The sequence below is a fragment of the Chaetodon auriga genome, chromosome 20 (genome assembly GCF_051107435.1).
Source record: "Chaetodon auriga isolate fChaAug3 chromosome 20, fChaAug3.hap1, whole genome shotgun sequence".
NCBI classification, from domain to species: domain Eukaryota; kingdom Metazoa; phylum Chordata; class Actinopteri; order Chaetodontiformes; family Chaetodontidae; genus Chaetodon; species Chaetodon auriga.
Genome location: NC_135093.1, coordinates 12483940 through 12507936, shown reverse-complemented (window position 1 = coordinate 12507936; position 23997 = coordinate 12483940). Strand labels below are relative to the sequence as shown.

Here is a 23997-nt window from a genome sequence, read left to right as displayed (position 1 = left end):
GTCCCTCTCCCTCTCATTCCCCACCTCTCTCGCTCTCTCTCCTGCACTCTCGCGGCTCTCTCCGGCTGAGCTCTCGCTGGAAGACCGGGAGGAGGAGGGAGGCGGGAGGAGGGGAGGAGGAGGAGGTGGTGGAGCGCGCGCGAGAGAGAGGAGGGGGGGACATGGCAATGGGGGGATGCGGAGAGAGAGATTTCTCTCTCTCCCTCTCTTCTTCGTGGCCGTCACTGGGCCCCAGAAACAGGAGCGTGTGGTTCATTTACAGGTAGCGGCTGTTTCCTCATTCATTGGCTGGCTATGGATGTGAGGAGAGGACAATGGAGAGAGGGGAGAGGTAGATGATGCTATTGAGAGGCCGTGCCTTTTCAAAGACAGACTAATAAGCTATGTATTCTGTGCGCGCGTGTGTGTCTCTGAGTGTGCGCGTGTCTTAAATTTGTATTTTTCCTATGCATGTGAATATCTGTGGGACGGAAGTGGCTATTGACTGAAGACTCTGCAGCATGTTTATTTCTGTGTCTTCTTCCCGTGTGTCTCTGAACGCTGTGTGCGTGTGTGTTAGTGCATGAAAGGGAGCACATATTGATGCATTTCAGTCAGACAGTGTGGGTGTATTTCATTCTCTTTGAGTCATGATTTCTTTAAGCAGATATTTTTCATTCACCAGGACTTCCTATTTTTTCCTGTTCCTTTAAAAAGGCTATCGTCACATCCCATTTTTATGTGTCCCAATGTATCATTAAAAATGTGATGTATTTTGACTGGATGAAAGTGATCAAGTCAGTAAGTGGCAAGAGTGCGGTTTGTCAGTTCCTCTTGAGCTCTAATTCTAAATGCCGGTCCTTTTTGTGCATGTCTGTGTGTGTGCATGCATTTGTGTTTGTGTGTGCTTGCATGCGACTGTATACTCTGGATAAAATACATGTGATTTTCACATGTGAGTCTACATGTCATAGTGCTTGATTGCTGTGGGAGTATCTCTCCTGTACATAGATTTCTGTGTGTTCGTCTGTCCACGTCGTATCCATCCACAGAGTGTGTGTGTGTGTTTCACTAACATCCATCAAGTGCTTTTCCTGTGATGTGTGGATATTGTCCACACATAGCCAGGCTATCTGCATGTTCATTCAGCAGATGAATGGTTAAAAAGCTGCCTTTTTTCTCTGTAATTGTGGATAGAGGAGAGGATGACTCAGGAGGGCACATAATAACTCTGGTCTCTAGTAGGCTTCCAGCTTCATTGCAGCCAGTTCAGAGAGAGTGTGTCCTACTAGCCAACAGAGATTAACCAGGGACGTTTGTTTGCGTCTTCATTTGCCCTAATTGGCCAGGCAATGGTGGTCAGTGTGGTGACAGGCCAGTTGAATAGCTTTAAGCACGTAAAGGAAATCAGGTGTGTTACTGCAAGGCAGCAACTGCAACTTAGAAGCACCTGGAAGACCAACGCAGTCCATGTTTCCCCCTTTGTAGAGGTGGATGGACGAGGAACCCGATGGATCCGTCCACCCACTCTGTGTTACTTTGATCTTCAGAGAGGGAAAGCTTGATGGAGGACAGGGTGAGAGAAAAAGGAATGAGGTGTGAGGAGCAGATGGCTGGAAGGCGGCTGTGCGTTGGCGAAACAGTAACATTGATGGAGAACACACAAGGGATGGACCTCAGTAGGGGAAACTGGCGATCGTCTGTTCAGTGCTAAAGTTACAACTTGGTGTCGAAGTCTGGATCTTCAGGCCCTAAGGCCAACGCTCATGACTCTGCTGGACCTCTGTGATTCCACAGCCAAACTTTATTACATGCTCTGCCGGATTAAATTAACTAAACCTTGCTGGGTCTGTACTGTAAGAGACAGTGTGGAATATAATATTACACTGTTGTTTCAGTGGCAGTATACACATGGGTGTTTTAGAAGTGCTGGAGGCAGAATGAAGTCGGAGTGACGGGGTCCTCTGCCAGACATTAAAAAAAATTGAAATCTGCTGTCTAAAACCTAAAAGTAAATCAAAATGTTGCCATTTTTAAATGATAAGTTGATTTTTTTTTTTCTTTTAAGTGGTTACATGGCTAAGTTACCCTGATGAATGCCTAGATGCAAACCTTTTGCCAGGCAGCTAATGAAACGGTTGTGTTTAGGTCACAGATAGTTAAGGTTAGATTTAACGCCATGGTTTTGGATTTTGGGTTTGCTGACTCAAGCAAAGGAGGCAGAATTTGTATGGAGCCTGAGAGCAGGCAGAGCCTTTAATATTTAACTCAGGGCCCAAAAATGTACGTTGACGTTTGCTGCTTCTCGTGAAGTTCCCGATGTGAACACATACACAATTCACCCAAACTTCCCATTTAGAAGGGGAGGGACGAAAAACTATTCCTGATTGAAATCATGTCCTTGAGTATACCCAGAGCATTTTTACTGCATTGTTTTGGCAGTCAAGCCATCGCTGTAAATAAAGACAATTCTTGGAACAGGCTACTTGTCCTGTTCACACAGAATTCAGCCCCTCTAGGAAATCAAATACTTTGATTTGTCAAGTGCCAGTTTGAGTTAAGTCGAGGAGCACAAACTAACACAGAAATGAGGTTCCTTGGAAAGAAATATGTGGAATTCCACTCGTATCATACAGCTCTGCTCAAGCCTCAGGCTCTTTAACAGAACCAGGGTGAACTGACATTGTTAGAAAGTCAAGTCCAGAAATGAGTCATGAGATGTGGCTGTGTGTGGCAGCGTGCAGTCCATTTAGCCAGTCCTATATTAGAGAAAGGGTTGTAAAGCATCTAAGCCAAATGTCCTAGACATGGTAATAGAATAATGAAGGAGCTTGCTGGGCCAGCTGTTACACTACTCCAACAGTCTCATAATAAGATTGTATCAACAATGTCTGTGATCGCTGCTTTTGCTGTAGTCTCTGAGCTGTTTGTGGTGGGAGATTAGAGGCCTGTCCGAATTCTTCTTGTGCATGATTTGAAGTGTCATTTATGACCAGCAGTGGCGCCCTGGAGTTGGTAAAGCAGTATCCTTGCAAAAGCTGCCAGAGGCGGTGAAAGCTAATGCTGCGATTTAGGTGCATTTGGAAGTTTCCATTTTCAGTGAAGTGTATGTGCACATTTTTCTAATATGCCGTCCCCCCTGGCCCAGTGCTTGTCAACTCGAGCTGGATTAGTCCATAGTACGGAATGTCATCTCATACACACTTCCTCCCATTGTGACACTCACTGTATCCCTGCCATCAACCGTTTTGTGCACCAGCGCTTTTTGTATGACATTCTCAAGCCAACCTATCTTTTGCTGCAGTATGATTTCATAATGTGATGCAGTATAGCTGTTTTCCACATTCAGAAAACACTTTTATTTGCATGACAATAAGACTTTTCTGTTGCTATAGAAGTCATTTAGCTCTCTTCCTCTCCAATTCTCTCCCTCTTTTTCTCCCCATATCTCTCCATCCCCCTTTCCCCTTCCCCTCTGGTCCCTCTGTACTCTCTCTAAGTGACTACATCATTAAGGAGAAGACAGTGCTCCTACAGAAGAAAGACAATGAGGGCTTTGGCTTTGTGCTTAGGGGAGCCAAAGGTGAGCGTCTTATTTTTCTCTATCTAAGTCTCATATGCTCCTTTTCTCTCTTTCTAATCTCTCCATCCCCTCCCTCATTTCCAAACCCATGTTCTTGTTATCCGTGTCCACTCATGCTCATCCTTTTTGTCTTGTCCTCTGCAGCTCAGACTCCCATAGAGGAGTTCACTCCAACGCCAGCGTTTCCTGCGTTGCAGTACCTGGAGTCTGTCGATGAGGGGGGTGTGGCCTGGAGGGCGGGCCTGAGAATGGGGGATTTCCTCATCGAGGTATGGATAAGATTCTGGACTAATGCACAAACTAAACTCAGCATGGAACATAATCTGACCTCTGAGTTTTAAGAATACACTTTATCCTGAAGCCACATTCAGGTGAAACATATAAAAATGACCATTAATGATGTACTTTTCTGAGTCCACGTTGTTGTTGGATGGTGTATAATTCTTTTTTCCAACTAGCCAAATAGTGTTTTACAGTTAGGATAATTTTACTAGTGACTGAATGCACAAGCGCAAGCATGTTCCTCTGAGAGTGTCACAACTCATTCTGAGAAATGTGGGAAGTGAAGAAGACCAGAGAAGTGGGTACACCGAAAAACTACACTTCATTACAAAGTAACTCCAACGATCCACTGAAGCGAACATCACAGGTCGATGATATCTACACAAACACATTGCAATACGGTGGCCTTGCAGTAAATACCAATCTATGTGTATTCAGCGCCTGATTTACTAAGACAGCGGCTGATTACGCAGTCAGCTCCTGGACTGCTCCTGGTACTGAACCTCCAGGTGCACTCTGCAAGTGAAGGCACAGTGCAGGGCAGCTCTGAGGTGGGATTTCTATGACAGCTCTCAGCACAGAAAAGACGTGATAACATAGTGATTTGTTACTGTTTGATAAACTCTTACTTGTGAAATTATCTTTTGCATCTATCTAATTGTTAATACATTAGCAGGCAATGAACATGTTCATGAGGAGATGGAGAATAATGCTGAGGTTCATGCAGCCAAATGAAAAGAAAGATCCCCCCCCCAAAAAAAGATTGTAGCCTGGAGTGATTTTACAGTTAAGTGAAGTTCAAATTCAAGTTTGATGAACACAACCCTTAACATCCATCCACTATTTGTTTGTGTTACAGCAATCAGATATTGTATATTGCTTCATCTTTGTTTCTCATAATCAGTTTTAGTTATACACAAGTGTATGTTTAATGCACATTTCTTGGTAATAGCATGTCTTCTGCTATTATTTGCACAATGCTCCCTTAAATGCATATCCAAACGTCAACTCCAGCCTGGTGCTTCTGCTTCACAGTTGTGTCAGTCAGAGTTGGTGAGAGGTTGCTATGCTTGTGACTGGTGTTCCTCATATGTTGCCTTGAAAACTCAGTTCTAAAAATGGTGATTGTCAGACCTCTATTCCATCTGACACATACTTCTAATTAGAATTCAACCTAATATGAGTCACTTATGTTGCTGCTTAAGCCTTTTCAATCTACTGTAGTCCCTGACTGAATTGCTGGTGCACTCGTCCAAAACACTGCAAAATTATGTACAGCATGTACTGCATCTTAGGAAACTGCAACAACATGTGTTAGACATGGCAAAGTTTTTACACCCAGTCCAAGTAACGAGGATTATTGCTTGCTTGTTAATTGTCCCATTTAACTTGATATTAATGCGACACATCAGCTCATTCAGTCTCTATGTCTGTCAGGTGAACGGCCAGAATGTGGTGAAGGTTGGCCATCGGCAGGTGGTCAACATGATCCGACAAGGCGGCAACAGTCTCATGGTGAAAGTTGTCATGGTTGCTCGAAACCCTGAACTGGAGGACACTGTTCGGAAGAGAGGTAAGAGTCAAATTTTCCTTGTATGTCACTTCCATCTTGTGTTTATGATGTGACAATAAAGCTGATTGCATGTTTACTTCACCCTAAAAGCCCGTTGCAATGTGGTTGTCATTGGTGACTGCATGTTTATACGAGAATACTAAACATTAAGTCTGCATTTGGCTGGTTTCCCTTGGCAGCCCCGCAGCAGACGAAAAGACTGACTCCTCCTGCCATTGCCCTGCGCTCCAAGTCAATGACATCAGAGCTGGAAGACATGGGTAAGATGATATAGGGGGCAGAACACTGAATGCAAAGAATAAAAGGGATGGGAGGTCTGGAAAAAATAGTAAAAAATAAATTAGATCTGATCCCCCAGTGTTTTTTTTTTCAGGAGGGGTCACATTAGAAATAGCTTTTGAGGTGAGTTAGCAGCTTCTCTGCAGGATGATGGTACAGCACCATGGCACTATTAGGGAAACACAGCATTAAATATTAACCAAGTTGATGCAGAGAGCCAAGAAAATCATTCAGTGTAGGTGTGATTTTATGTTTTTTCATTAGCAATATTTTGATGGGGAAGGGGCTTTTTGATTCATTTACACTTTTGGCATTACCTGTGGAGTAGAAAGGATGATAATTAAACAGTTGAAAGATTAAAAAAAAAAAGCAATTGCATGTTGTGAAATGATACTTGTCTGCCATCATCAGTCACAAGCAGCTCTTTGTTTCTTTTTCTCCTGAACCAAATGCGCTGCATACAGTGGACAAAGGTGGGAGAATCATGGATTTGTGTGCTCTCATTATCATTTCCGTCCCCATCACCATCCCTCACATCACATCAGTATTCACACCATCACATGCGTCTGAGTATGTATTTCATCCTTTCATCTGCTTAATACACATGACTACATAGCTGTTCTAGTCACACTTAATTTCTGTTTCCCAAATTATGCATGCTACAGCTGCCTCTCCATGGAAAAAGAAAGCAGGTGAATATCCACCTTTATCATTACCCCTATCAGCCCACGAGCTTTAATTAAAAGTCAGCCTGTTTGATGCTCTTTTTTTCTCCTCCTTATTCAGAATATGACTCCTCTCAGGGTCCTGATAAGAAGAGGACAGTCTATCAGATGGCACTAAGTAAGAAATCACTCTCACGGCTCTTGTCATACTGTAAAAGGGTGTTTTTAAACCTTGAGGGGACAGGAGGGGGCTCACTGAAATCCTCCTTTTCATGTTTCTGCCTTTATTTTATGCTCCCTCTCACTACCTCTCTACATTTCTTTTCTGCTCTGCCCATGCTCTTTCTCTGTTTTAGATAAACTGGATGAAATCTTGGCTGCTGCCCAACACACTATTACACCAGACAACCAGGGCCAGAGAGGTCATGGAGGCAAGAGGGACCGGAGCAAGAGTATTGTTCCCAACGTCTCCAATGAGGTACAGTTTGGAACTGACAAGAAATGATCGTAGTTTTGGTCGTTACGTTGGATCCTGCGGCTTTTAAGACTCAGTTTCCATGTGTGCAAAACATTGAGAAATACTGAGCAGTTATGGACCTATCTCCCCATACCAGATTCTCATATGAAACAGAGCTTCTCCACTGCTTGAGGATGTATCACATATTTAGTCACGGAAGTGACTAATGCGAGCAAAAAAAAAAGATTTGTATCTATAAAGCAGCTTGGTCTTTCGCTTCTTTTTTTTTTTTTAGCTCTGTGTGTTCTCCTGCCCTCACTGCACTTAGAGAAAATGATTGACAATGGACCACCCACACCAAAACATTTGTTTAAGTGTGAGTCAGGTTGTGTCCATTCATCAATGCTCTGTTTCCTGATAGACTAATACTCAGACTGACTAGTTCCTCCGTTTTACATTATACTGTATATCAAATAAATGTCAGCATAACAGCTAGCATCGGTTTGACTTGATCATATCTGAGCAAATGTCTCCTCTTTTTACTCCCTCCATCCTTCCTCTTTTCCTTCCTTTTCAAAATGTGTTTCGACCCCTAAAGCAACCCTATGAGCAACAGTCATCAGTGAGTATGGTGCAGCATGGACCAGGTTTTGGCTACAACCAAGCTCATTTTCAACCAGGCCACAGTCAGCATGCAGTCATGATGCGTCAAAAATCTATTGGTAATAGCAATTGTCATGGAAAGATTTCTGCCTGTTCAATATATGAGTTTCTTTTTAAGTGTCTGTTCATAACCACCTGTGTCCTTGTTCTCAGGTGTAACAGAGGAGGAAAGGCAGTACCTTCACCCGCCTGCTATGAAGCTGGCTCGCAGTCTGTCAGTGCCGGGACCAGAGGAAATTCCACCTCCCCCTAACACATCAGCCCCAGATCCGCCTTTATCCGCAGGCCCTCATCCTGTGAGAGGACCTGCTATGCCCATACCCCCAGTTTCTCAAGCCCATTACCAACTCCACTCCCAGCCAGGCCATCCCACTCAAGCAGGCTGGGAGAGAGGAGGTCCCAGTGGGATGAACCAGCAGGTCATGGTCCCCACCCTCCGTAGACAATCGGAGGGACTGTGTGTCAGAGAGCCAGAGGCGCCCAGGAGAGGTGGTGGCAAGATGGGAGGGTTAAGGAGAGGCTACAGCAGCGCTACACCACCGACAAGTGCTAAGCCTAAGGCCCAACAAGTGCCACAACATCACCCCCACATGCCCAACCGGGAGCAGGGTGGAGGGGTTGCCAGAGGGGCGGCCAGGAGGGGTGGTCGAGGAGCTCTGATGAAGCAGTCAAAAGTGGAAGATGGGCTAAGACAACACAGAGGAAAAGGAGGTGCAGCCAAAGAGAAGAGCTCCATCCCCATCCCCACCATCATTGTCAAAGCCCCCTCCACCAGCAGCAGTGGCCGAAGCAGCCAGGGTAGCAGCATGGAAGCTGAACCCACCCACGACGCAGAAGACCAAACCTCAGCAGATGCAACCTCAGACAGCCCCAGTGCCAGTCTACCTTCACCACTCACCCCCTCACCACCTCAGCCCCCTACATCCACTTCCTTGCCTTCATCCACTATTGTCCCATCCATTTCATCACAGCAAAACCTGGAAAACTTTGATTACACCTCAACATTCAGTACGGCCTTTGACGGAGGAGGAGGGGGAGGAGGCGCACGCAGGGAAAGGGAACGTTTTCGGGATATGAGAAGAAAGAGCGCTTCTTTCTTCCTCTCATCTGAGGAGGACATTCAAGGAGAGGCAGGAGGAGGAGCAGGGGAGGGAGGAGGGTTACTAGGGGCAAGAATTCAGCCTTTACAGGGCTCACAAATGGAAGTGCCCACCCCTCGTCTACGGCCCTCCAAGTCTATAGATGAGGGCATGTTTTCTGGAGACAGCTATGTCAACTATTCTAGCAGTATGCCCCCAGCCTTTGGCCTGCCTGAATATTCTTCCCCTATCCTAAGTCAGGATGGCCAGCCCAAGTCAGCTCCCTCAATGTACGGCACCCAGCCCACAACTACTTTCATCCACCCACTTACGGGGAAAGTTCTGGACCCCTCGTCCCCACTGGGTCTGGCTCTAGCTGCAAGAGAGAGGGCCCTAAAGGATGACCGCAGGACACGAAGGGAAGAGAGACACTTTGGTCGACAGCTGTCCACAGTAGGAGCATTCCCTACCCCTGTTCAAACCCCAACTCCTTCCCTTTTCGCAACCCCGACACAATCGGCGTACACTTCCCCAGTGTCCCTCCACCTAAGCTCCCCCACTGCCACCACCTCACCTGCATCTTTGAGTAGGCCACAGTCACCAAGAATATTACGTTTGGGAGGAGGAGGTGGCGAGAGGATAGAGAGAGAAAAGGAGGGAGGACCCAGGGAGGGTCTTAGAGTTCGCTTCTCAGAGGACAGAACAAATCAGTATTCAACCCAGTATTACCCACAGGGCACCAGGGAGAGAGAAAGAGAAAAGGAGGTGTACGACAGCAGACCTGCTCCACCCATACAGCCTCCTCCACCACCGGCGCAACCTGCACCCCGCAGACCTTCCTTTCTCCAGATGGAAAGCACTCCTCACACCAGCTATATCCCTCAGTACACTGTCCCCACAGCCCCAGCACAGACACATGAAGCTATGGGAGAAGCAAGAGCAGGGACGGGTGGAGGTCTAGGATTGATGGTTCTCCCTCCACCAGCTCCCTCAATAGATGCAGATGATGAGTTTGTCTTTGCAGATCCCTTGCCCCCTCCTTTGCAGTTTGCTAATGGTAAGAACGAGCAAGTCCAAGAGTTTCCTCAGCAGCGTCAACAGCCAAGTCAGCACTCTGCTGATGTTGCTCCACCTCCTCCACCCCCTCTTCCATCTACCAAGTCCTCAAATGCTACCCAACCTTCTCCACAGGGTGGTGACTCTGCCACCTCCAGCCTTACCTCCTACGACAGTGAGGTGGCCAACCTTACACAGTCAGCTCTTTCTCCATCTTATCCGTCCCCACAGATATTTCCCCCTTCCTCCAGCACCGCCACCACTTCTTCTGTGGCTTTGCCTGCCACATCACTACACAGACCCCAGCCCATGTCCCATTCTCACCCCTATTACAGCAGCTCTAATGACTCCTCAGTTGGTGGTCACACCGCCACCCAGGAGAGAGGTACAGCTGCCCTCAACGCCACCATGACCTTTGCTACCACTACCATGATAACCTCTGCCACTGCATCCACCACTACAACCTCACCATCATCTTCTGACTACAGCATGACCATGGCTGGACCCAGGGCTGGCCTCAGCACAGGGGGCAAAGCTGCTGACCACACTCAGCACCCTACTAGTACACACAAGAGCGGAGACTGGCAAGATGCCGTAGTGGATTCTGGGATTGAGGAGTTGGACAGTCACAGCAGTAGCGACCACCATTTAGAAATGCTGGGACTGAGTGGGCTGAGAGGAGAGAGGGGAGGGATCGGAGGAGATGGGAGAGGAGGAGAGGGAGAGAAAGGAGGTGGGCATCAGGATCCTTGCACAACCTACTCAGGTGGGCAAACATTTGAGGTGCACAGCACCAAACTGGCAAACCCTGTGTTTCCAAAGATGACTCATTACAAGGAGGGGGGAGGGAGAGTCCTGCCTGTCGCACTACGCAGGCAGAACAGCACCAACCCAGCTCCTTTGCAGTTGCAGAGACAGAGCAACCCTGAAGATGCCAGGTTAGATGGAGCTCTTGCAGATGAAAGGAAGCGCAAGCAGAGTCGATCCAAAATGGAGGATGGCTTTAGCTCTGCTCTGGCTGCCTGCTTAGAGAGGCCAATGGACACTCGGTCAGTGGGCTGGGTTGAGGTCGGGGACCATGAGCTAGGTGGAATGCAGAGAGATGGTATGGTTTTGGAGAGCCGCAGACTTCATTCACCACTTTCGGGTGTGAAGGCCAGCATCATCAATGAGCTAAGTTCAAAGCTGCAACAGATGAGTAGCATGAAGAGCATGGATGACTGGAGCCACACTCCAAAGTCTGCCACCATGCATAGGTTCGTTTGTTTTCATCAACCAGCCCTTGATATTTAAATGAAAGTTTCCATATCTGTGTACTTTATCTAAAGCTTGTTGTTAGACTTAAAGTTCATGGGTTTATTTTATGTGTCTTTCAGGTATTCAGCAGATTTCACTGATGCATTTCACAGCCCCCCGACTGGCCGCTCCACCTCGCCATTACCCACCTCCTCCCCACAGCATCGTCAGATTCTGACACCAAATCTGTCAGCCACCCCTTCTGTCTCCCCTTCCCCCCAAGTCCCAGTTCAGCGCAACTGGACCCGCTCCCCATCTCCACAGATGCCTTCCTCCCCAGTTCATTCACACCCTCCCCATTCTCCAACCTACTGCCCATATCCAACTTCGCCGAAGCATCGGAAGATGCGCAGGCAGACTTTTGATTTTCAGTGCAGTCCCACTAAGGAGATGCGTTCTTCAGTCTCCCGGCGCCGGGCTCCCAGCCCTCTTATCTATAACACAGAACAGCCAAACCCCAGCCCTCCTAGACCTTCCTCGCTCCCCATCCTTCCCAGTACACCTGTCTACAACAACCCCTTTGACTTCCCCGGACCCCTCACTCCTCCTTCACCTGGTCTCCCTCTAGATACCTACAAGGCTTCAACTCCTCCACTGTTTTCCCCATCTGGTGTACCAAGTCCAAACCCCCTACTTGTCTCCCGCTCTCTCTCCCCCACCCATTTTCTCTCTGGCGCCTCCTCCCCCATGCACTTACCCCCCAGCCCATCCTGCCTCAACTATCCCCATCTCACCCCTCCACCGCCAGCCAAACCCTTTGCTGTCAAGCCCTTGCCCTTCTGGACCAAGTACGATGTGGCCGACTGGCTGGCTTACCTAAACCTAGGTGAACACCGAGAGCGTTTTATAGACAATGAGATAGATGGATCACATCTGCCTTCGCTCACCAAGGATGACTTCTTGGACCTCGGAGTGACACGTGTGGGACACCGAATGAACATCGAGAGGGCCCTGAAGAAACTCACTGACAGGTGAGGGAGGACTAATAGACTCTGGAACACGTAGAAGCAACGGGGTCAAAAGGTCAAAAAGGAAGCACCGGATGGTGAAGGAAAGCCAAAGTGTCTCATTCCTTCCATGCAAGTTATCGGGACCATCCCTTTTTTGTTTATTAGATGCAAATCATTTGATAAGTTATCTCATCTTCCCTCCATCCCTTTCTCTATTCTTCTTTATTAACCTGTTTTATTAGTTTGCTCCGTCTTTATTTCATTTCCGCCCATTCTTATTCTTTCATTTGCCCTCCTTCTCTCCCCAGGCGGCTCTCCTCTCCTTTGCATGTCACTACTTCTCCCCGAGACACAGACTGAGAGAGTGAAGGGGTGATTCAATGATGAAAGAAAGGGACAGAAACAAATTGGCAAAGATGAACAATAACAGAAGATGTACAAGAGAAGAACAGTGGACATCAACAGGTTGTGTTGACATAAGCCTAAGGGCTGGATGTGTGTGGGTTGGTGTTTTCTTGCAAATTTACTATACATGTAGAGAATACTGTTTATGAAATCAGTGACTATTGATCAAGAAAGAAAGGGTACAAAGAACATAAGAATTTCACATGAAAATGATGCTCTTGAACTGAAAATTTACTCTAAAACTTTTGATGGACAGGCATTTAATTAACACACCGATTTGTGCTGTAAAAGACAAACATACACACACACACACACACCCACACACACACACACACACACACACACACACACACACACTGGTATTCTCACACACACTGACAGATGGATTCTCACACCATCTGCTGCTTAGCAGCACTGAGAAAACTTCAGTCTGAGTTCAAAGGAAAGTTGAAAAGTTGCTGCTTAAAGGGTAAACCCCAATAAAATGTTTCTGGATGTGGGTGAGCCAGAAACTCTGCAGAATGCAAACACACCACGGTCACATCCTAACATCAGTTCTGTAGCTTTAAGCAGATCAGAGTATCAAATGGCTGTGAAGAGTGGCGCCAAAGTCAGAATATGACAGAAAGGGTTTTGTCTGTAAATGATAGAGGAAAACGGTAGACAACAATAGTATTCTTTTTCTATACTGTATTTGCCATATTCCCCCAAAGGATGCCCCAGTAAGCTTTGTATGTATGTACTTTGCGAGCACTAAATATATCTTACATGTTAAACGGGATTCACTATTAGTAGAACCATTTGTTTTGTACCAAGTGCTGATCGCAATCATTCATTTCAAACTGGTCAGGGTATTTATAACTATTGAACTCAAGTTGTGCTTAATGAGGACATACAAATATTGAGAAAATATTGTTGTGAAATGACCTTTTGTTATTTTCCTGATTATTCTATAGAAAGCAGAGGGAATTGAAAAGGGTTTGCGTGTCATTTGAAACTGCAAATCATCTTCTCTTAGACTTTATTGGTGTTTATGGCCATAGCACAGGTCAAGGGATGGATCCATCCTCTTTGATGCCATAATTTTTTCTCTCTCACACAGCAGGTCCAGTGATCAAAAAGGGCTTTTTACTGCTTCTCTGTCTGCCTGACTTCCCCAACCTTCAGCCTCTGTGAGTCTGTGTGTCTGATTTTGTGCGTGTGCATCAGCCTGCATTGGTGGCCAAATGCTTTCCCTGACCTACACCTTTCTATTTCTAATGCCTTTTCCAAAACATATTTATAATGCTCACAAAACATCTTTTTTCTCACTAGTTGACAATCCCAATGGTTCTCTGTTCCACACATCAACCCTGGAAAAGAAATATTCCGACCCACTTTTGAAAAGGTTTTTTCAGAGTGATAAATTTCAAGTAAACACTGTATATGTTACATAGAAGAGAATATGAATGCCCTGGATTTTTTTAAACATGCCAGTTTAGCCATTCCCTGCAGTGAATTCAACTGTAAGGCAAAAAACACATCATTTATAGATCTATATGTAATGATGACGACGACAATGATAATATAAAAATATAGTATAATAAAGTTAATAATATTAAGTATGTAAACATTTTTAAGAATCTCTGTCTTCCAAATAGTGTGGACAAATTCTTTGAAGCTTTGTTTTGTTTCTGTTTAATTTTGGATTTTCTGTAAATGCTTTCTCTACTGCTCGCCCTGTGGTGACTCCAGTGAAGCTGACACACGTTTGTTAATGTGTTTCCTCTCTATGTGAGTTTCAAATTTTGACTCTGTATTCTCATGCTGAGTTGCCTCGATGCTATCTCATGATGGACTATTCTAAGAGGTGAAAGGACTGAGCAGTAGTGTAGAAAGCATTACATACTATGATTTAAAAGAGTATTTTAGGTCTAGTGAAATGCATAATGAATATGACTACATACAGTATGAGCATAAGTATGCAGAGATAAAAGGTATATATATATAAATATATATATAAAGTTTTGCTTTAAAAATAAAATACAGTATATACTGATAAACACTATGATAGAGGTACAACTAAGGTGTTGAAATAAATGCTAAAATAAACTATGGCCCTGTTGTGATTCTCATTTCTCCTTGGGTTCCCTCGTCTGACAGTTTCACATAATGATCCAATTTAAAGTGCTGTGTTTGAATTGAGTCATTTGGCAGCAGCTCGTCTCAGCCCTGCGGTGGTTGAACACAACGTTGTTTTCAGGTCCGGGATTATTTTCCCATCAGGCTCGGTGAGCTAATAGGACAAAAGAGTAGAGCTCACGGGGAGGGAGAAGATGAGATGGCTTAATTCAAAGCAAGCGGTGGCTGCATTCATGCAGAAAACCGTGTCTGTAAGGAGGAAAAACAACTTGGAATTAGACAAATAGCATGGTGGCCAGGTTAAGGTTCATAGTAGAAAATGATAAACATAATGCTGTTTTTTTTTGTTTTTTTTTTTAAGTTTGTTGTCAGGGTTGCCCCTTCTTTGTATTTTTCTAGTTAGAGTCTCCTCATATTTACCAAAATTACAGATGTCAGGTCTTGTTTTTTTCTGTGGGGATGAAGCCACAAGCTGCCACTTTTCTTCCCACAGTATGAAAAAAAACTTCCACAGAGAAAAACACTCCAGGGATATATATATACAAAACAATGTTCCCTCGTTTCATGTTTTGATGATGCTGGGAGAGAGCACTGTCTAACCATCTCCCGTAGGTGTTCCGACATCTGGATTTGTTGGAGTTTTTGACAAATGTAATCCAGTTTTCCCTTTAATTTGTTCCCCATCTGCATTTTCGATTGAGGCTGAGGAAACGGGGGCCACTGATTCTGGAAGCTTACTCTTGAAATGTCATTTTGCAATGCCCCTGAGCACCACAAACAAAATTCCATTAATTTCTGTTGTACTAGGGTCGAGGCAGGGATCTCAAAGGCATGTTTCTCCAAACCGCGACATGCAATCAGAGACTATCCACATGAGTGTGGTAAGTGAGAAAAATGCATGTAAATTAGGTGAACCAACCGTTTAATGTCACCAGGCATCCCCACAGGAAATGCAAATCTGTGGGGACGTTTGTAACCCTTAATTTATTGACTTCACATTGTGAAATGGGAGACATTGAATGATACTGACTCACTGAACGTTTAAGTGTTTCCATTGTGGTGTTTGATGTAAAAACATGTAGAGTCTGAAGTGACATCATACTACAAAAAAAAAAACAACACTTCAAACAAACCAATACCTAAATCATTGTCAGTAAAATCATAAATAACTTAAAAACTTAGCTGAAAAAATGAAGTCAATAAAAAAAACTTACACTTTCAAGTTCGCATAAGACACATTCTGGCCTTCTTTTCAACAATGTGGTGTTTTTGGGGTTTTTTTTAACATGTAAATGAATCTTATTCCAACGTCTGGCATCATAAAACCTAATGGAACACATACCCACGTTGATATTAAGCCGGTGCAACCACAAGTGAGAAACATTATCTCTTGCATGGTGGGTGGTGAACGTGGTCTGGATGCTCTGTTAAAATTAGTGGATGTTTGAAAAGTCTAATTATACACAGCATTTATCGCAAAAAAGACTGAGAAATACAAACCAGATGAAGGCAGCGGTAAGTGAGCTGAAACTCTGGGATGACACTAGCATTCTCTTTTAACTTCTGGCCTAATATCCAGAATAGTAAATCCCAGAATCAGTAAACTGTGGGTGGGCTGTTGTCAAACATGCTCTTTCTAGGCCTGACCACAGAGAGAATGGCAGGTCACAAAGGGCCACAGAGCTAATGTGGCAAGCCATGGGACGCCCCCGCCTCCCCTCTGCTGTCACATACACTCACTAATAAGCTCACATGACTCCGTGCCACACTGACACGATTCTGTGACCGGCCGACGGTCAAAATGAAGGTTCAGCATCTCATTAGCACCATATTGAGAGAGCCAGAGGGAGGGGAGGGGTGGGCCAGGAGAGAGAAGGAGGGGGATTCTTCCAGCTGTTTTAATAGCAGAGTGGAGAGAAAGTGAGAGGGGGTAGTCAAAGAAGAGCTAAACAGCCTGATAGGGAGGAAGCAAAGCTAAGGATGGGGTTAAAGTAAAGAAGAGAAGAAAAAGAGGAAGAGGAGTTCATCCTGGTCTGACTGTGAAGTAGAATATCAAAGCAGACGGGGGAGGAGAACAAGCAAGGTGAGTTTCTTCCTCCCTCTTTGTTTGCCCTGAAGCCAATTAGCAGCAGACTGATTACCATGCAAATGCTCTGGTTTGTTTCATTTTTTTTTTTCTTCTTTCTGCTTGCTTGCATTGTCTCGGTGTTTCACGCCCACTTTCAGATCAACAGCGTGTATATGTGTGTTTGTGTGTGTGTATAACTTTAAGTGCCAAGGGAAAATTGGGTCAGAGAGAGAGAGAGGGAGAGAGAGAGAGAGAGAGGAGAGAGGGAGAGAAGCATGTGTTAGAGGAGGAGAGGCACACTGGGAGAGGGGGAGACGGACAGAGAAATGGAGAGAAATCCTCAACAAGCCCTTGAACTACAGTAACAAGTGGTCACTTGAGTAATCACTGGTGATTCAGAGAGAAATGTAAGTGCTGGTTTCTCCCAGGCATGACTGCTCTGTCTCCACTTTTTGCTTCTTTACTGCCTTGTGGATGGAGTTTTTTTTTAGTTTGTTTGTTTGTTTTAGCATTGAATATGATATGAATGCTTCTGTGTGAGAAAATGAGCTCCTGTTTCAAACCTCTTCCTTTCTTCAGCATGCAGAAATAGAATCAGATAAAAAGTGACCAAAAGTGACATCTAACCCCACCATGTTTCCACTTGCAGGAGCTCATAGCAACTGAAAAATAAATAAATAAATAAAAATAATGATAATAATCAGTAATAAGAGTATGAAGACCAGGCAGCGGAGGGAAAGAGAGCTCTCGATGAGCCTGACTCTCCGTCATGCTCGGTCTTGTGATGAGGTGCGGTTAGTCATTTTCATATTACTCAGCCAGCAATGTGTCAACTTGTTACCCAGACATAAATAGGCCCTAATGTGACTGCGTTTTTTTGCGTGTTTGTGCATGCAGCTCTTTTGTTCAATACGCCTTCTCTCTCTAGTGTATCCACCACTTGTGCTTTTCTCTGCGCGCTGGTCAACAATCTCGGCTACCTGGACACTTTTTTCCTTTTAAATCCTGCATTCCCGTCTGTTTGCCAAATCAGGAATCTGCCCCTCTCGCACTCTTTCAGTCGTGATCTCTGCATCAAATGGCAGGAGGAGTTAGAGTGGAAGACAGTTGGTTGGAATAGGCCTTGTGTTAGTCAGAGCAAAGGGAAAGATGACCTTTCCCTCGCTGTTTATTTTGGGAAGGCAACAGGAAGAATGCTGGAGCAGCTGTTCAGTTCCTGCTGGCAGATCCCACCCCTGTGAATTCCAGTCTGCCACTGCAACGACACTCCCCTTACTCACGCAGGGGGTTTGGATGTATCCAAGCACTGTACACTGTAAATAACACCTCATCGGGATTGTCTAAGTTGTTATGGCAATAAGCTGAGCAACACACACACACACTGCAAGGTTCCAGCTGCCAATTATTCCCTATCAGACATGTCTGGTGTACAGGTGGAACGCTTCTGCTCATGAGGAAGTCAGCCTGCTGTATCTGCACATGACACCGTGTAGAGGTCCAACCTGTTGCATGCTAATCATCTTTGTCACCTGTCTGCCAGTGAAAGCTGTAGTGCTTTGCTTGTTATGCACTGTAACCAGTCTAGCAACTCTCTTGTGTGAAACAAACAGCTATCTTTTCTTTTCTGAGACAGAAACGTTCCCAGAGATGGCGAGCCTTCCTAAAGAGCCGCCCGAGGATGCCAAGAAAGAGAGCTTCTGGATGGTGAGGATTACACTTATGATCAAATCTAAGAAAACAGCCACCCAAGAAATAGCTGCTTAATCCAAAACAGCACTCATATGTGTGTGTAAATGCAGTCCTGTTACTCTTACACATTATCGCCATCTTTCCTCCTCCCAGCCGGGGAATTATGTGCGTACAGTGCACCGAACTGATCGGTCCTTCCAGGCCTGCAACGACATTGTGGCCTGCTTCATGGAGAGAGCAAAGGTAGAAAAACAGTACGCCCAGCAGCTCAGCCAGTGGAGCAGCAAGTGGAAGTCCATTGTGGATTCTCGTAAGTACGAGAAGCTGAATGCCGGGGAGCCTCAGCGGCCTGGAGACAGAAAACATGCATTCCCAAACCTTTTTGATCAAGTCAGCTCTGAAAAAATTAGATTCTTACTAAATGGCTGCATCTGTGCTTGTTTAAAACTCCCCAGTAGACAAATGGAGGTCATTATTTCTCCATGACTCACCTCTGTGCTCTCTGTCATGTCATTCCTCAATCTGTTTTTGTTTCCTTCCTTTCCCAGGGCCACTTTATGGCTCCCTCATGAGGGCGTGGCAATGTTTCTTCGCCTCCACTGAGCGTTTGTCTGCCCTCCACTCCTCCATCTCTCAGTCACTGGTCGCTGAGGAGGGGGACCGGGTGAAGACCTGGCAGAAGGAGATCTTTCCAAAGAAACTTTTCTGTGGGTTCAAGGAGAGCTACGACAACAACACAAGTTTTTCACGTGCGCAGAAACCCTGGTGCAAAAAGCTGCTGAAGGTCCAACACATTCTTATTTAGATTAATCTGTATGTGTGTGCGGGTGGGTGGGTGGGTGGGTTTCTGTCTGTCTCCACATGCTTGTCATGGTGGTCATAAGTAGTAATGGTAGTATGACACAAAATCTTTACTTAAGGCCCACTTACTAGCTTTTATTCTCCAGTATTCAGCTGCATCTGACAGTTCCATCAGTTGGTAACACCGTCTGCTGATGAATACTGCAAAGTGCTATTTCAGAGGTCACTGTAGTACACAGCAGTAGTTTTTCAGCATGTTTTAAAGCAGGGGTGGGGAACTTTTTCCCATCAAGGGCCATTTCAGTTTTCTGACATCCAGTCTACTAAATTACTGAACACACATATCACACTAACCTCTAACATAATGGCTGGAACCGCTTCTCTGTGGCGAGGCATCAGGTGGTTGTAATGATGACGATGATGCTGCTGGCAGCTGGTTTTCCAGGTTTTGGTCGGTCAGTCTTGAGTGGAGCCTTTGAAAGAGTCTGTTTTGAAAAGAACTTGTTGCTTTGCACCTCAATGATTTTGTGTTGTTGGTTGTCAGGCTCATCAGCTGGTTCCACATTAAAAGGCGTAGCAAATATGTTCAGTTCCTTTCGTTTACTTTTCATGTCGTGAGAGCTCTCGCCAAATGCCTAAAGGAGTTTTCCACAATTTTTGTCTGGTGATAGTCGCAACAAGGCACTCCTTCACAAATTCTCCTTCTGAATGAGGTTTCATCTTCTTAGCTATTAGCTCGTTCACCACAAAATTTGCCTGCAGAACACTGTCTCTGTCAGCATGTGGTCTTGTGAAAGCTGCTTGTTGGGCATCCAAACTCTGCAGAGCGTTAACGTTATCAAGCACATGTTTGACATATTGCTTATTGCGTAACTTATTTTTCTTCTCGCTGAGCGTCTGAAGAATGATACCATTCTCAAATCTTACAGTCAGGAGACAGTTAGCTACGCTTAGCTAAAAGACTGAAAACAGAGGTAAACAGCTAGTCAGGCTCTGCCAACCAACACCTCTAGACTAATTAACACGCATCGTGTTTGTTTAGGTCATAAAGAAATATGAAATCGACTCATAGTGTTTTTACAGAGGTTTGGTGCCAGACTATTTCTTGACTTTAGGCTGTACAAAAAATTGTGTAGCACATATCCTCCCATAAGCTAAGCTAACTGACTGCTAGCTGTAGCTGAACTATGACTGCATACATGTGCTGTCAATCTTTTCTTTAAAGAAAGTGAATAATGCATTTCCCCAAATCTCAAACAATTCTTTTAAGTTATGAATCCATTTTTGTATATTTATTTCTAGCACTGCTGTAAAGACAGACTCAGGGATGGCATAACTGCATGAATCAAAATGAATGTAAAATCTAAAAAAGCTTGTTTTTTGTATGAAATCAACAATATGTTATGTTATGTATTCAATGATATGACATGTTAGTGAGCTTTAGAGATGTTGGCAGGGAGATTTTTGTAACCTTTGGACAGAGCCAAGCAAGCTGTTTCCCCCTATGTCCAGTCTTTGTGCTAAGCTAAGCTAACCAGCTGCTGGCAGAGCAAAAATATGCAAGTGGTATTGATCTTCTCATCTTTTCTCAGCAAGAAAGCTAATGAGCATATTTCCCAAAATGCCAAACTTTTCCCTTAAGTAAATATGTGTGTGAATGTGTATTCAACAGCTGGAGAAGGCCCAAGCTGCATATCACAAGTCCTGTCAGAGGGAACAGACAGCCCAAGACAAAGAGAAACAAGCAAACGAAAACTCTGAGATGAGTCCAGAGAAAAAGCAGAAAATCTCAGATGCCAGAGAGAAGGCCACAGAGGCGAAAGAGAAGGTGAGGAGGGATGTTAACACACTCCACTGCTTCACTCCTAGTAAGTCATGGATGTTGAATAAGGCCTTCTCTCACCACACAATTAAATTCCCAATTCTTGATTTATGACATGCTACAGTTAACATGCTGCATTCCAAGAAAGTTGGGTTGGCCTGCTGCATGTGGTGATATTTATTCAGTTGAGGAATTATCAGATCTAAACATGAGCCCCTGCCTTAAATGTCTGTTCCAGGCTTTTCCCTTGTATGGAGATGTGTTATTGTTACACTGCTCAGTGTTTATGGAACCCAGCATGGGAACAGTAAAGAGCACCAGATGATTTAAACATTTTAGGTTGTCTGCCATTAAAGAAACACAGTAGATGCTCTTTTCTGTGGGACTATGTGCCGACTTTTCATCATAAAACTGTTCTTGTGAGCTGCCTGCAGGCGAGAGAGGATTATGAGAAAGTGCTGGAGGACGTGACGTCCTACACACCCCGCTACATGGAGGAGATGGAGGCCATTTTTGAACAGTCGCAGGAGGAGGAGAGGAAGAGGATCAGTTTCCTGAAGCAGGCCTTCCTCTCCATCCACAGGCATCTTGACATCACCAACAACGAGAGGTGAGCAGCTGTCAGGGGACTGGGTGTGAGTGTAGTGTGTGTGTGTGACTCTGAGGTTAATGCATTCATTGTGTCATGACAAACCAGCTGTGTGTCCCTGTGTCAGCGTGAAGGCAGTGTACAGCGAGCTGCACCACACTCTGATGTCCATCAGTGAGCAGGATGATATCAAATGGTGGAGGAACCACCACGGTCCGGGCATGCCCACCGACTGGCCAAAGATTGAGGTGTGTTATAGTTTCTGGAATTATATGTAAATACAGCATTTAGCATGTCTTACATTAGAAACATAAAAAAAAAAAGTAGCTTCTTGTAATGTTTTTCTTAATCTTACTTCAGTTAAAGAAATACATGATCTCACACGTTGCCTGAGAGCTTTCACCACATAGTACATTTACAGATCTCTGGTTTAAAAGGTTTGCACTTCACTCTTGCACTTCAGTTGTGTGAATATTTGCACAATCTTGCAGTGCATGTTTTACTTGATTAAAGCATCGATTAAAATGTTGATGATTTGAAACCGAACTTTTATCTCCTCCATCAGGAATGGGTCCCCCCAGTAAAGAGGCTAAAACGAAAAAAGAGAGACCAGAAAAGAAAAGATAGCCGACCGTAAGTTATCCAGTGTGTTGCTTTATATATGGTAACTAATTTTAATTTACATTTCATTCCAAGTCATATTTTTGACTGTTTAAACGTGTACTTTCTTCTCCTGGTAGTGTGATGATTGGGGGAGTGAAGGTGCGAGCTCTGTACGACTACGTGGGAGAGGAGGGTGATGAGCTGTCCTTTAAAGCAGGTGACAAGTGTGATGTGATGACAACGCTCAGATGTGTTTAGACAGCAGTGTTAGTCTCAGTGTTACAGCTACAATAGGCAAGATTTTTATTCAAAGTTACAACCGCTGTATCAGTGTACATCTGAGTGGGAGGACAGAAATGTATTTACTCAGAAAAATGCATCTCATCCCTGCCGAATGATGACAGGCAGGCTGGTAAACATAAGTGTGCAGTTTACTGACGTTACATGATTTCTGATTATTGAAGTTCAAATCACAGATTGTGTAAAACAGCTTTTTTTTCACCTCATCGTCGAGACTGACACGTGAATCAGAGGTGTTTTCATGACACGCTGTAGTTTTATCTAAGTATGATAATAGATGTGTCTGCAGTACAGACAGTACAACTGATGTCTAATGTCGTTCATATTCACATTCACAGGCTTTGTATTTCAGAAGTGATTTTGGGTGTACAACATAAATAAAACAGAATCATTTCCTAATCCTTTTTGACCCTTTTATACTGAGTTGAAAACAGTACGCAGACAATATATCTAATGTTTTATATCATCCGGGAAAGTTGTGGAACGATCCAAAAACACCTGTTCGTAACATTCCACAGGTAAACAGGTTCAGTGGTAACAGGTGATAGTATCATGGTTCACCACTTTGTGAACACGTGATTGTATAAAGGTTATTTAATTAGTTAATTACCGCATGGGCTCGAGAACACTTCATAAAACCGCTGTCAGTGAGCACAGTTGGTGTGTAAATGATTGCGTTCTGTTTTTATTCACACAGTGTTCCAACTTTTTTGGATTCAGGGTTGTAGAAATGACAACCCCACATATCAGTGTTTTTTCAATATCATCATTTTATCCCTTTTAACCCCAGGTGAAGTATTCCTGAAGGTGGAGGAGGAGGACGACCAGGGTTGGTGTCGAGGAGTCCTGAGTGGAGGGAAGGAGGGCTTCTACCCCGCCAATTATGTTGAAGTTGCCGAGTGATGTCACACTGTCCAGCATACTATGTCCTCAACTTATTTCTCTCAAAGAGCTCGTTTTCAGATGTTCTAAAAATAATAATTATTGTATTCTATGTTGTCACGCTGATGCTGAGTTCACGTCACGTAGAATCTGTTTCCAGCCTCTTTTGAATTGTAAAATTGGCCAAGGCCATAATATTCTAACCTACTTGGTTTGAGTACTTTTGCAATATGAATTAACTTATCAGAGACTAGAATATACTGTTTGTGCCAGAGCTGTATGTGTGTGCATGTGTGCACGTTAAGAGAAAAAAAAAAAAAGAGAAAAAGTGAAGATATTTATTTACTGCAATCAAGTCCGAGTCATTAGGTCACTGTAATGCAGATACATGGCTCCACTCAAGCACAGGTTTACATTGGGTGTGCACATGAGGTTAATGTTTACTTAATAAGTATTATGTAGAAGCACACAGAAGTTACTATGACTGAGTGAATGGATTTTCAAAATAAAAGTGTCATTGTTTTGCCTCTAATTTGTCGTGTTTGGTCCAGACTGAAATGTCTCAACAACTATCAGATGGATTGTTGGTTCATTCATGGTCCCGACAGGATCAACCTAAATGATTCAACACCAGCAGGTCACAGTCTTCACTTATTCAATGAAATATCTCAACATCTCCTCAAATCCTCTCTCCTCACGTTTGTGGTTTTGCATTAAATGTCTCATCAAATATCGGACTGACAACTGTGAAACTTTGTACACGTTATGTTCCCAAGACGATGAATTATGAACACTGGGGGTCCTTTAACTTCTCATCTACCGCCATCAGCAGGTCAAATATATAATTTGTCCAGC

General features: G+C 44.3%; 2 protein-coding genes across 5 annotated transcripts in view; both read left to right on the top strand.

Moving 5' to 3' along the window:
* The window catches only part of LOC143338906 (SH3 and multiple ankyrin repeat domains protein 1-like), a 40062-nt gene extending 25699 nt beyond the window's left edge, over positions 1-14363 (top strand). The window contains exons 17-28 of the mRNA XM_076759782.1: positions 3480-3562; positions 3707-3831; positions 5282-5417; positions 5597-5677; positions 6161-6169; positions 6362-6388; positions 6483-6539; positions 6718-6839; positions 7417-7540; positions 7635-10872; positions 10993-11883; positions 12171-14363. Of these exons, the coding sequence (XP_076615897.1) occupies positions 3480-3562; positions 3707-3831; positions 5282-5417; positions 5597-5677; positions 6161-6169; positions 6362-6388; positions 6483-6539; positions 6718-6839; positions 7417-7540; positions 7635-10872; positions 10993-11883; positions 12171-12222 (4945 nt within the window). The 3' untranslated portion in view covers positions 12223-14363. The remainder of the gene's footprint in view (positions 1-3479; positions 3563-3706; positions 3832-5281; positions 5418-5596; positions 5678-6160; positions 6170-6361; positions 6389-6482; positions 6540-6717; positions 6840-7416; positions 7541-7634; positions 10873-10992; positions 11884-12170) is intronic.
* A 1973-nt stretch (positions 14364-16336) lies between these two features.
* On the top strand, positions 16337-23672 carry LOC143339146 (protein kinase C and casein kinase substrate in neurons protein 3-like). Of its 4 annotated transcripts, none has more exons than XM_076760213.1 (10): positions 16337-16471; positions 18090-18160; positions 18299-18455; positions 18694-18929; positions 20619-20774; positions 21203-21378; positions 21485-21605; positions 21923-21990; positions 22098-22177; positions 23051-23672. In XM_076760213.1, exons 2-10 carry the CDS (start codon positions 18104-18106, stop codon positions 23161-23163), a joined length of 1164 nt encoding a protein of 387 aa, XP_076616328.1. In that variant the 5' UTR covers positions 16337-16471; positions 18090-18103; the 3' UTR covers positions 23164-23672. The 4 variants fall into 4 exon arrangements, with proteins under 4 accessions (XP_076616328.1, XP_076616327.1, XP_076616329.1 ...); XM_076760212.1 differs by lacking the exon at positions 16337-16471 and adding an exon at positions 16750-16863; XM_076760214.1 differs by lacking the exon at positions 16337-16471 and adding an exon at positions 16769-16863 and having other exon boundaries at positions 18086-18160.
* Positions 23673-23997: the final 325 nt, after the last annotated feature.